This window comes from Carassius carassius, chromosome 43 (genome assembly GCF_963082965.1).
Source record: "Carassius carassius chromosome 43, fCarCar2.1, whole genome shotgun sequence".
Taxonomy (NCBI): Eukaryota; Metazoa; Chordata; class Actinopteri; order Cypriniformes; family Cyprinidae; genus Carassius; species Carassius carassius.
The window spans coordinates 5,529,829-5,541,741 of NC_081797.1; the positions used below are offsets into that span (position 1 = coordinate 5,529,829).

Below are 11,913 nucleotides of genomic sequence, written 5' to 3' on the forward strand. Positions count from 1 at the left end.
TTTTTTGTCCTGGTGATGTGTTTTGACTGCATTAGTTCCTTCAGTGTTCATTCAGTGGAGCTGGATATAGATGGGATCTCAATCATTCAGAACAGCTCTGAACATCCTGAACAACAGCTGATGACAAATCCGAGTGCCTCATAATAACAGTTAACTTGTGACAACTTTGAAAAATGTTAAAACTCACAATTAATCCAAAAATTTTTTTTACATTTAGATTTTCCTCTATACATGAAAGAAAATATTTTCAGGAAGTGTCAGAGTTGTACTCTTATGAATATGTAACTAGATTAATGCTTTTTTTAATTATTATTTTATAACGAAAGTACTCAGATGGAGATTGAAATTTTGCTCACTTCCTGGCACAGTTTTGAAGCAACAGGAAGTGGTTTTGAATGAGTCCTATCCAAAACCATTTGAAAGTACATTGCAACTTTTGCATGTAAAGACTGATGACTGATTATATTTTATAAGCTCCAACTGAGAAAAGGCAAAATGGGCATAGGTAAGCTTTTAACTCATACTCAAATCAACTGTTATGAAACTAAACAAGTTGCCAACATTGTTTACCGTTTCTGTGAGATTTTACACACAGGCTAATTTTGCTAAAATAATAGGCTATAGTTTTAAACAATGCATGCGACTGTTATAAAAATAAATAATTCTTGTAAATTAAAAAGATAGTTTAGAATTGCATCTATACCAATAGGCTACTCACTTGACCACCTTACTCTCATTTTACTTAAATTTTAAAGGTTACACCTAAATCAAAGACTGGCCAAACCAGTCCTGATGGTGCTTGTTCAAATATTGGCAGTGGATGTTCTTCAGGAGACAAATAAGCACGGCGAAATGTACAAACATGTAAAATGTTATTTGTGGGCGAATGTATTGGTGCTCCTGAATTTTTAGCCCTATGGGTACTGAAGCAGCTTGAATGTAAATCTTTGTGGTTTTGCGAAAATAAGGTTAATGCGTGGTTAGTGAAAAAAAATCTATTTTTTAAGTCATTGAAATAAGTCCAAAACATACAGAACGTTTGTACACAAAACCTTTTAGAACTGATTGTGGTAGACTAGAGTTTTTATATATATGTATACTTTAAAGCTGACAAAAAATTAAGAAAAAATATAAAAATTACACACAAACACCCACACACACATGTTGGTTTTTATGGTTTATGAGGAGTCTCCATAGGCATAATATTTTTTTATACTATACAAACCGCAACAAACTAATAAAGTCACATCTGGCAAATGCACATGTTAGCTTCTGCTCATACGATTCTGCTCGTACGATTTTGTACGTCGTCTGTTTGGGAGCAGAGCATGGTCAGCACTATAGTGTGATTCGAGGGGGCTGACTGTCATGATTGTGACCTTCTCCTGCCTGGCCATCTTCGATAAAAGCTGCCAGGTTTCCAAACCTGCAAATTCTGATCTCGCTGTTACCAAGGCACAGTGAAGACCGTTACCGAGGGGATCGCAAGTGGATTTAGCAGAGGGATCCGAGTTAGTCTCGTTCTTATCTCAGTCCTTACCCGCTAGATCCACTGCTCCCTCTCAGAGATCGGAAGCCCATCCCGTAGTTACTTCCCCTCGGAGAGAGAGTCAGACACTTCATCTGTCATCCTCTGAGGAGGCTGATGTGATGAGCTTTGACATGGAGGAGACTGTGGACTTGCTACCACAGTCCCTCGCATATGAGGAACTTGTGGAGGTTGTGACTTTCTGCCAAGCCAAGCTTAACATCGATTGGCCAGCCTAGAAACAGGACGCTCATCCCAAAGGCAAGCTGGACAAGTGCTTCCAAAAGATAATTTGTAAACCTTCACATCAGGACCTTCTATTTTCCCCTGATCACCATGTTAAGACCCACATAGCAAATGTCTTCTGGCCCCGATCCGGGCCACACAATGACTTTTCTCTCGGCCCAAGTACCGCAAAGAATGACGACCCGGAAGTGGCTCAGAACTGGAATAAAGACTCGGGCCACACATGGGCCATAACCGGCCCAAATCTCAGCCAGTTAATCAGCCTTAGCTGGCCCTGATCTGAAAAATAAAATACTTTCATGATAATTTTATTTAATGCTTGTGCATGACAGCATACTAATAAAAATGATGTGCCCCCACTCTCTATTATAGATCAGTGTGTGTCCCATAGTAAACCAAATGAATATTACATGATAACGGTTAAATACTCTCTTTCACTTTCTTTTCATGTAAGGATTCTAAGATTATTTGTACCAAGAATAATAATATAAAATGTAATAAAATTATAATTAAGTGCAGTTTAATGCACTGGACTGATTTGCTTAATTTTTAAATGATAATGTATCATTCTGTTTTGACTTGCCATTTCAAAGACTACATTTTAACAATACTACACTTCATTAAAATGTATGTGATCATTTAACCATTATCATGCAATATTGTATTTATCTTGTTTATCATGGGTCAAATAATATGCTGCCAGATCTGAGCCTGATTTTGGCCACATATCACCTGACTGATCTGGGCCACACTCCTCCCATCAACAATCGGCCCTCATGTTGTTTGCTGGATCCCCACCGTGCCATCATTGCCACACATTGCCCAGCTCTGGCTGAAAGGGTACATGCCATTGCCGACAGAAGGCCAGCAGTGCCACCTCGAGGCCACATTTGGGCCAAATCCATTTGCTATGTGGGGATGTCGAGATAATGGGAGAAACCATTGCAAATTATTATAACATGCCGGGGCTGAATGATATGTGATATGGAGCGATGCCGGTGGTGAATCAGACGCTCACAAGTTATCCCTCCCCATCCTCAGCATCATCCCTGTAGGCTCCGAAGTTTCCCACCACGTGAGTAAAGCTGACATCCAGCCTATTTGGGAAAGCATACACAGCGGCAAATCAGGTGTCTGTACACCATGGTCGTGTTGCAGACTTACCAGGCCAACCTGCTAAAAGACTAGGATGAGAGGGAGGAAGAGAAGTCTGATGTAATTGCTGAAATGTATCAGCCACAGATTTGTTGCCAGAGCCATTGGCTGTACCATGGCAGAGCCGGTGGGTACGGAGTGACTCCTGCGATTGAATCTGTCCGAACTACAAGGACAGATTCTTCCTGCTAGATCTCCCGCTGTCGCCTTCTGGCCTCTTCGGTGGCGCAGTCAAAACTGTCATCAAGAGGTTTCAGGAGGCGAAGAAGCAGGCAGCAGCATTCTAGTGCTTCCTACCTTGATGATCCAGGTCTTCAATATCTGGCGATATGAGGAACGAGATGGCCGGCTCCTGCTCAGCAGCCCTGACCATTTCAAGCTCTAAAACACTTCGTTCCATCATGTGCTTGTGCGCACAGACAACACATTGGTGGTCACCTACTGAAGTTCGAAACTTTTCACTTCTTGGTGTGGACAGTGACTGCAAAACCCAGTCAACTTCCCATTTGGTACAGTTCTTGAGTATTTTCAGGAGCGGTTCTCTACAGGGTTATCTTCCTCTACTCTGAAGGTTTACGTGGTAGCCGTAGCTGCTTACCCGTTTCATCCATGGCACCTGGAGGCTGAGGCCAGTACAGGCACTGGATCTTCAGGCACTCGCTGTATCTTGCCTGGAGTTTGTCCCATGGCAGCCTCAAAGGCCTTATCTGTGGGCTTGGCCCTTCAGAATATTTGTACTGCGGTGGGCTGGTCCTCTCCGTACATGTTTATCCGGTTTTACAGTTTGGACCTGACATCTACCCCAGGGACCCAGGTTCTCTTGTCTTGATGTGCTCAGACAGATACACACTAGACAGGGACTTGCTTGTATGGCGCAGTGGGAATTCTCGTTCCCTAAGCATTTTTACGCAGCTCGAAATCCTGAAGGGGAACATTTCTAGGTTACGTATGTATCCATGGTTCCCTGAAGAGAATGAGATGCTATATCTCTTGCCATGCTCCCTGCATCCCTGCAGGCACTCGCTTCCACAGAAACTAATACGTCCATTTGCAAGTCACCCTGCTTTTGACGTCTCGCTTCTCTATTGGGCTGATTTCACACATGCTTCAGATAATTGTCTCACCAGGACATTACCAAAGCGTTTCCCACTTCGGGGGGCCATGGTTACTTACAACTTTGAGGAGATAATTTTTTTTCAAGTAAATGGTAAAGTAACAATTAATTAAGAAAAAATTTGGAGTTACTTTTTCAAATAAGTTATGCCAGGTAGTTTGTTTTCCTGTTTATTGACTGAGAGCTCTCCTGTACACATGTTGAGAAAAACTGAGTAAATGCAGAGGCATTGACTGTGCCGTGTAAACATGATGGTTACTTTAGTTCTAGACTAAATATGAACGACATCTCTCTCGCACAACAACAGATTCAACAATCCTCAAAATAAATGAAAACTCTGTATTTTGACACAAACCCATAACACAAATATCCATTATGTATTTAAACCCATTTTATAAACCAATTTTTTTGCTGCTGACCTTAAGTGATCCAAGTCAACCATACTAGTAAGTAGAAATGATTTTACATAAACATAATATTTGTATTTCAGTAGAAAGGAAACACTTTCAATTACTTAATGTAACCTTGGTTCCCTGAGATAAGGGAACGTGCATTTTGTATTGAGAAAACTCCATTCTGCTGAAGCCTGATTTGTTCACGTTTGTGTAGCTGCACAAACCAATGGTGTTTCAGTCCACCAAAAGGGGCGGGGCTGACCGCTATATAAATCAGCCTGTAGCATCATTCATCAGATCATTCGACTAAAGCAACAGTCATCCATTTTATGCAGCTTGTAGTGCGGGAAGTGACATAACGCTCATCAAATCTCAGCAAACGGAGGTTTATTTTAAGTAACCAAAAGCGTTCTCTTTCGAACGTTCACTCTCATTATGCATGGGAACAACACACTACGAGCAACAATCACATGCTGTCATGCTGTCTGAGCAGGCCGAGACATGGTGGCCTTTGATGGTCGAAAAGAAGGAATTCAGGGCTAAGGAGACCACCAATATTTGTAGGCATCACTGCTGAGCTGTCCAGAAGCCGAATGCTGGATTGCCCTCCAACAGTGCACCCCACTCGGAGTTGGACTGTTGTTATCACTTTCCTTCTGGAGGCCACGCCCATCCCTACTCCTGTCTGAAACAGGTGATTGGTCCTCCAGGGGGCCAGAGTTTTGATACAGCGGTGGTCCACCTTGACCGGAAATCTTTTCAACCGCCAAGCGTGGGGCGGGACTTGGGCTTTTAGCCAAAATTGGAGGGGCTGCATGTGGAGAAGGCCCAGCAGAGTTAAAGAGGCGGCAGCGGCCATAACGCCAAGCAGCCTCTGAAAAACCATCAGGGGCATGTCGTGCCCGGTGTGACGGAAGCCGTCAATCGCTGAATTTTTAGGGATCAAACCGGCGAGATCCATGCCCGCATTAGGGTGGAGTCTAGAACCATTCACAGAAAGACCGTTCGTCATCTGGCCAAAAACTGACTCTTGCATGGGTTGATGACCAGCCCGAGGTGCTCTAAGTGACTGAGCAGCAGCTTTGTGAGCATTCAGTTCCCATTCTGATCCGGCTAGATCAAGCCAATCATCGAGGTAGTTCAATAAGCGGATTCCCATCTTGCCTGAAAGGGGACAGAGCCTCATCTATGCACTTCATAAAATTGCATGGGGCACGGGACAGTCCAAACGGAAGGACTGCGAATGCAAATCTCAAGAACGGTTTGTGAAGGGGGGCTATCAGGATGTGAAAGTAAGCATCTTAGGAATTGTCCTAACTTTCCCCCCCTATACGGCGCCCATGCCCACAAGCTTAGACGTGAAAGACTCATGCTCTCGCAGAGGGAGCATGAGCCATCAGCAAACGCAGCCTCTGCAAAAACCCCTTGCACAAACCATACTCGCCGCCCAACATTTGTAACAAAGCGTGCTAATATTGCTTTTAGAAATTTGCTCTTTCACTCCGGATGCCGGATGCCTGTAGTGATGCTTAAGTCACTGCTTTGACTTCTTCCACGGCGGTGAGCAGGGCTGGAGCTTCTTCCACGGCTTCTTCTTGCCGAAGAGTCAGCGAAAAGATGATTCTCGTCACTGAAGGAGAATAATCTGATAAATGGCACTACAGGCCAACTTATATAGCAGTTGGCCCCACCACTTTTGGCGGGCTGAATCACCATTGGTTTGTGCAGCTACACAAACATGAACATATCAGGCTTCAGCAGAATTTAAAAAAAAATTGTTTTCCCCAAACATAACAAGAGTGAAACGTTCGAAAGGTAACTTTATTCTCCTGCATCTTAAGACTTTCGACAATTAATTTACATCTCCTTCAGCCTGAGTCTTATTCATTTCACTTTTGGTGTGAAAGGGCTTTTAGATTTGTCAAAAATAGACCTTTCTATATTAAAAATAAACAAGCAAGCCCATGTGAGAAAATAGAAAGGCACTCTCATTTGTGACAATCTCCACTGAATTGGAGGGTTACTGAAAAAAAAAAAATATATATATATATGTTTTTTTTATTTTATTAGGCCAGATCTATATGCCATTATTACTCATAATAGTTTGTTTCTTCTTTTGTCTGGTATTTCTGTTATTCCCAACCCTTCCCTTTCTTCGATGCATAATTGGTTCCTTTCCTGTCTTTGTGCAATAGAGAGATTTATTCATTGATTTAGATGAACAGATATACAGTATAGACGAAGCATTTGATTAAAAATATAATTAATGACAATAAATTATTTTACAGCATTTTACTATTTAGTTTTGTTTAATTTGTGTTACTTAAAGTGTAAGCTGTTTCTTTTTGTTTACGTGCAAATCAATGAAATTAAAGCAATTTTCTTTTTCCATAATTCCTAAAGAATAGTTTATTCTGAAAATATAATATTTCTTACAGAAAAGCATCCATTCTTATGACTTTGAAAAATTTTATATCAGTAACTCCACTGTTCAGAGGCATTCTTCAATTTTCTTCTAATTTCTTCAGTTTGTTTTCCCCATGCTGGACAAATCCTGCGTGTGTGTGTGTGTGTGTGTGTGTGTGTGTAAGCATCCATATGTCTCTTGGGAAGGCACTGCCACATAATGGGCAAATATTCACTATGATATTTTGCTCAAGCATGTTGCCAAATAATGTGTACATTCACTGTACATGGTAAAGTGGCAATGGTATTTCTTATTTTTCATCTCTGATTTTGACTGATTTGTGATTTGTCCTAAGCCGATGCACTGTAACACTGAAGTACTCTGCTGAATTGTGTCACAGGAAAAATGGTGAAGAAGTGTGAAGCAGGTATTCACAGTTTCACAGTTAAGTATCATTTTTAAAAAGCATGTTTTGTTCTCTGTTTGTCGCAGGTGAAGCCCAACATCTCTCAGAGCTGAGGATTGTGTTAATGGGGTATAGAGCTGCTGGTAAGAGTTCAGCAGGAAACAGCATCCTGGGCAGAGAGGAGTTTGACTTGAAGAGATCTGCTCAGTGTGTGAGGAGACATGGAGAAGTAGCAGACAGACACATCACTGTCATTGAAGCTCCTGGATGGTGGAGGAATTACACTGTAGAGGACAGTCCTGAGTTACTGAAACAGGAGATTGTGCTCAGTGTGTCTCCGTGTCCTCAAGGACCACACGTAGTACTACTGATCATACGTGTGGACACAAGTTTTAAAGAGATTAACCAAAAATCAGTGCAAGGACATCTGGATCTTCTGGGTGAGAGAGTCTGGAGTCACACTATAGTGCTGTTCACCTGTGGAGACTCTCTGTTAGACACATCTATAGAGCAACACATTGAGAGTGAAGGACAGGATGTCCAGTGGCTGCTGGACAAATGTGGGAACAGATATCATGTTCTCAACAATCAGGACAGGAGTGAAGACACTCAGATCAAGGAGCTGCTGGACAAGATTGAGGACACAGTGGCACAAAACAATGGCTGTTATTTTGAAATAGACAGAAAGCTCTTACAGGAGATTAAAGAGAGAAGAATAGCAGAGGAAGAGAGAGCAAAAGAACGGATGAAGAGAATAAAAAAACGAAAAGACAACATCAGATCACAGATGAGTAAGTGAAAATTTACTGAAACTTGAGTCACAACAACAGCTGAACAACCCCCAAAAATATACTTATTTTACTTAAACTTATTAGGCAGAGTGTTTACACTTAATATAAAGAGCAAAAAAAAAATGTTATATACACTAAATGAACAGTAGTTTGATGCTGTTTCCAGCAAGTGTAAATAGTAGTTAGATGTTGGATACTGTTTGCACCTCAATGTATCATAAGAAGTGAAGAAGAAAGAAGTGCCAGTACTCACTCCCTACCCCCTCTTATTTATATACTTATTTAGTTTTATATTAAATAAAGTACTTTTTAATTCTACGAATTCACAATGGTGAATTGTTGATAATTTACTTTCAATCAATCAATCAATAATTAAATAAACATTTTAAATACAAATAAGGACAAGTCAAGCTGTGATACCAAACAGGGCCAAATGGAGATGCCCAAGACCACTAAACCTCCCGCCTTGACTAAACCACTGACAACCATCAAATTTAAAACAATCTCGCTTTTAAGCCAAATACATGCTGAAAATAATAATTTACTGACATCTAGACATAAGTCACTATTCGAACTATTTGAACTTACTGTTTGAATTCACTTACTGGATCCTTGTACTTTCCAGGAGTTTCCTGGTTTAAAATATGATCGCAAAAACCTTTCTTTTAATTAGGAGGTAGCACAAACTGAGCGGGTAGCACAAATCGTCAGAACACCGACCCACTTCAAACACTAAGTACATTTATAATCATGACTGGATGTTAGATGATTAAAAGCATCTGCTAAATTATTAAATGTAAAGGTAAATGTAATAATAATATGATTAAATGATTATAAAAATGATTAGTGTATTTAACTTTTTTGTCAAAATTAATTGTCCAGATCATCTTAATGGGTTTATTTTGTCCTGATGACTGTACAATATCACTTATTTGATTGTATTAAATGTATAATTCATCAGGTATTTACAGATTCTCAATACAATATTATTTAAGATAAGTGTGTATTTGTTTCAGGCGAAGCCCAGCGTCTCTCAGAGCTGAGGATTGTGTTAATGGGGCATAAACTTGCTGGTAAGAGTTCAACAGGAAACAGCATCCTGGGCAGAGAGGAGTTTGACTTGAAGAGATCTGCTCAGTGTGTGAGGAGACATGGAGAAGTAGCAGACAGACACATCACTGTCATTGAAGCTCCAGGATGGTGGATAGACTACACTGTAGAGAAGAGTCCTGAGTTATTGAAACAGGAGATTGTGCTCAGTGTGTCTCAGTGTCCTCCAGGACCACATGCTGTACTACTGATCATACGTGTGGACATCGGATTTAAAGAGACGGAGAGAAAAGCAGTGCAGGGTCATCTGGATCTTCTGGGTGAGAGAGTCTGGAGTCACACTATGGTGCTGTTCACTCATGGAGACTCTCTGTTAGACACATCTATAGAGCAACACATTGAGAGTGAAGGACAGGATCTCCAGCGGCTGCTGGACAAATGTGGGAACAGATATCATGTTCTCAACAATCAGGACAGGAGTGATGACACTCAGATCAAGGAGCTGCTGGAAAAGATTGAGGAGATGGTGGCACAAAACAACTGCCCTGTTAGGAGGAAGAGCAACCCTATTAAAATACAAGGAGCGGATAATAAAATGAAATCAGAAGAGCAAATTCAGCCATGGATAGGTGACGTCAGATCACAAATGAGTGAGTGAAATCATAAAACTGTATTAATATCTCAGTTTTGTTTGTTTGTGTGTCTGGTGTTCAGTTCTTTTAAACCTTTGATTCTCTAAATGTCAGATTTATGTTAAACCTCTGTTCTCAAGAAATGATAAAACAGATTTTTGAATTCCAATATCTTTTTATAAATGTGCCTACCAAATGCATGAATTTAATGTGAAAGTTCTGCTCTCTTGCATTATTACAGTCAGTGGTGAAGGATCTGATTCGTGCTCTCTGGCAAGTTCTGGTTACGGTTCATCTGAAGCAGACGTCGGGTCAATTTCTGGGTCTTCACATTCCAAAGATGCATCTCTCATAAGCAGATTCAAGTCAGGGGTCCTGAAGATATTTAACAGCAAGGAATTCACACCACCACTGAGTGAGTGTCTTTTGTTTTATTTGACACTTTCCACTAATACCCAGAATATACACATTACATTTTATAAAACATGCAAGGCACAAATTCCAAGTTATTCATATTTTAGACTAATCTTAAAATAATTTTATAAATCCAGCTCGATTCTTATTTGGATAATGTTTTGAAAGTCATCATGCTTTATGTACTTATTCCATGCAGATTTACCCCTTTTTAATTCCCTTTGCTTTCTGCAGTGAGTGGAGAGGAGAGGTCCAACACATCATCTCTGGGAAGTTCAGAAGCAGACATCAGGTCTTCATGTTCCAGAGATTCATTTCACACAAGAAGATATGAGTCCAGTTTCCTTAAAATGCACAGCATGGAATGCATACCACTGCTGTGTGAGTATCTTTTGTTTTATTTGGCACTTTCCAGAATACTGTACACTCTGGTGTACCGTGACAGTTTCATTATAGCACAACAAGCAGAAATCCCATGTTAGTTGTAGTGAGACCAGTTTGATATTTTAGACATACTTTTGACCTTCCTGAAAATTAAACCTATACATCTATAATCTGTGAACTGATATAGAATTTTTTGTAAAACAAACTATTAATTATTGGCTAATAAAAAAAAAACGTCTATAAAAGATAATAGATCATTGATTTGACATTTAAACATTTTATGTCTGACGTGGCTTTCTACATCATGATGTGGAGATAAATATAATTTTTACATTTTCTCAGTTTTATACAAATTGTCTTTATTATTATTATTCATTTTTAATTTGATCTTGATATTAGTTAAGTGTAATTTAGTGGAAAACTTTTTTTTTTTTTTTTTTTTAGAAAACATGTGGATTGAAATATGTTTCTATTTTTTCCCCAGTGAGTGGATACGAGCGGCCAGAAACATGGTCTGTGGCAAGTTCTGCGTATGGTTCATTCAGCTCACTATCAGGAGCAGACGGCAGTTCAGTTTTTAGCTCATCACACTCAAAATTCTCATCCCTCAGCTCAGGACTGGGGTCTTTGCAGCCCAGTTCTCACTCTGTTAAACATTCAAGAACCAAAAGAACACAGGATGTGCCCAAGGGCTCAAAATATGAGCATAAAGACACTGATTTAGACACCGAAGTGATGGCTGAATAATCCTAGAATTTTGACACCATGTTTAACATATACAAAACAGATTCTATGAATAATTGTTTTTTATTTTAAAAACAGAACAATGGGTCATTTTTGGTGTTATGATATAATAAATTTTCTAATTTTCTTAAAATGCTTCAATTTTCTTACATTTCTCTGTATAGTTTTTATACATAATCAGTGTTTACCAGTACTAGTCACATTTAGCCAAATTAAGGTTTAAAATAAATGTACTTTTAAGGCAGTTTATTAGGATTGCAGGATCAACCTGTAATCCTTGCCAAAAATATTAATCATTTTTCCTCATCTAGAAAAGATTTAGCTATTTTGTTTCAATTACAGCAGCCATTATTTTGCAGGCCTGTCTGAAAATACAAGGAAATAGCCATTAAAGTGCCTGACTGCAGCTCTTGTATACCTTTTGTATGCATTACAAGTTACAATATTTTTTCTCAGTTTTTTCCTTTTTTTCAGTTAAATATATAATCCTTTACTTGCAGGTATCTGTAGAAATCAGTAACATAAGATATGATGTCTATATATTATATCAGAATACTTATTTTATATAGTTATTCTAAAATATGTGCATGCATTATATTTTTATCAAAAATTCATAAAGGACAAGTCACTTTTTAACTGTCATGTGT

The 11,913-nt window shown here is 39.5% G+C and overlaps 1 protein-coding gene across 1 annotated transcript; it reads left to right on the forward strand.

Annotated features, from left to right (window-relative positions):
* Positions 1-389: 389 nt before the first annotated feature.
* On the forward strand, positions 390-11,860 carry LOC132124782 (GTPase IMAP family member 8-like). The gene is made up of 7 exons (XM_059535934.1): positions 390-505; positions 7,338-8,042; positions 9,059-9,742; positions 9,966-10,139; positions 10,373-10,519; positions 11,007-11,324; positions 11,704-11,860. Exons 1-6 carry the CDS (start codon positions 496-498, stop codon positions 11,267-11,269), a joined length of 1,983 nt encoding a protein of 660 aa, XP_059391917.1. The 5' UTR covers positions 390-495; the 3' UTR covers positions 11,270-11,324; positions 11,704-11,860.
* The last annotated feature ends 53 nt before the right edge of the window (positions 11,861-11,913 follow it).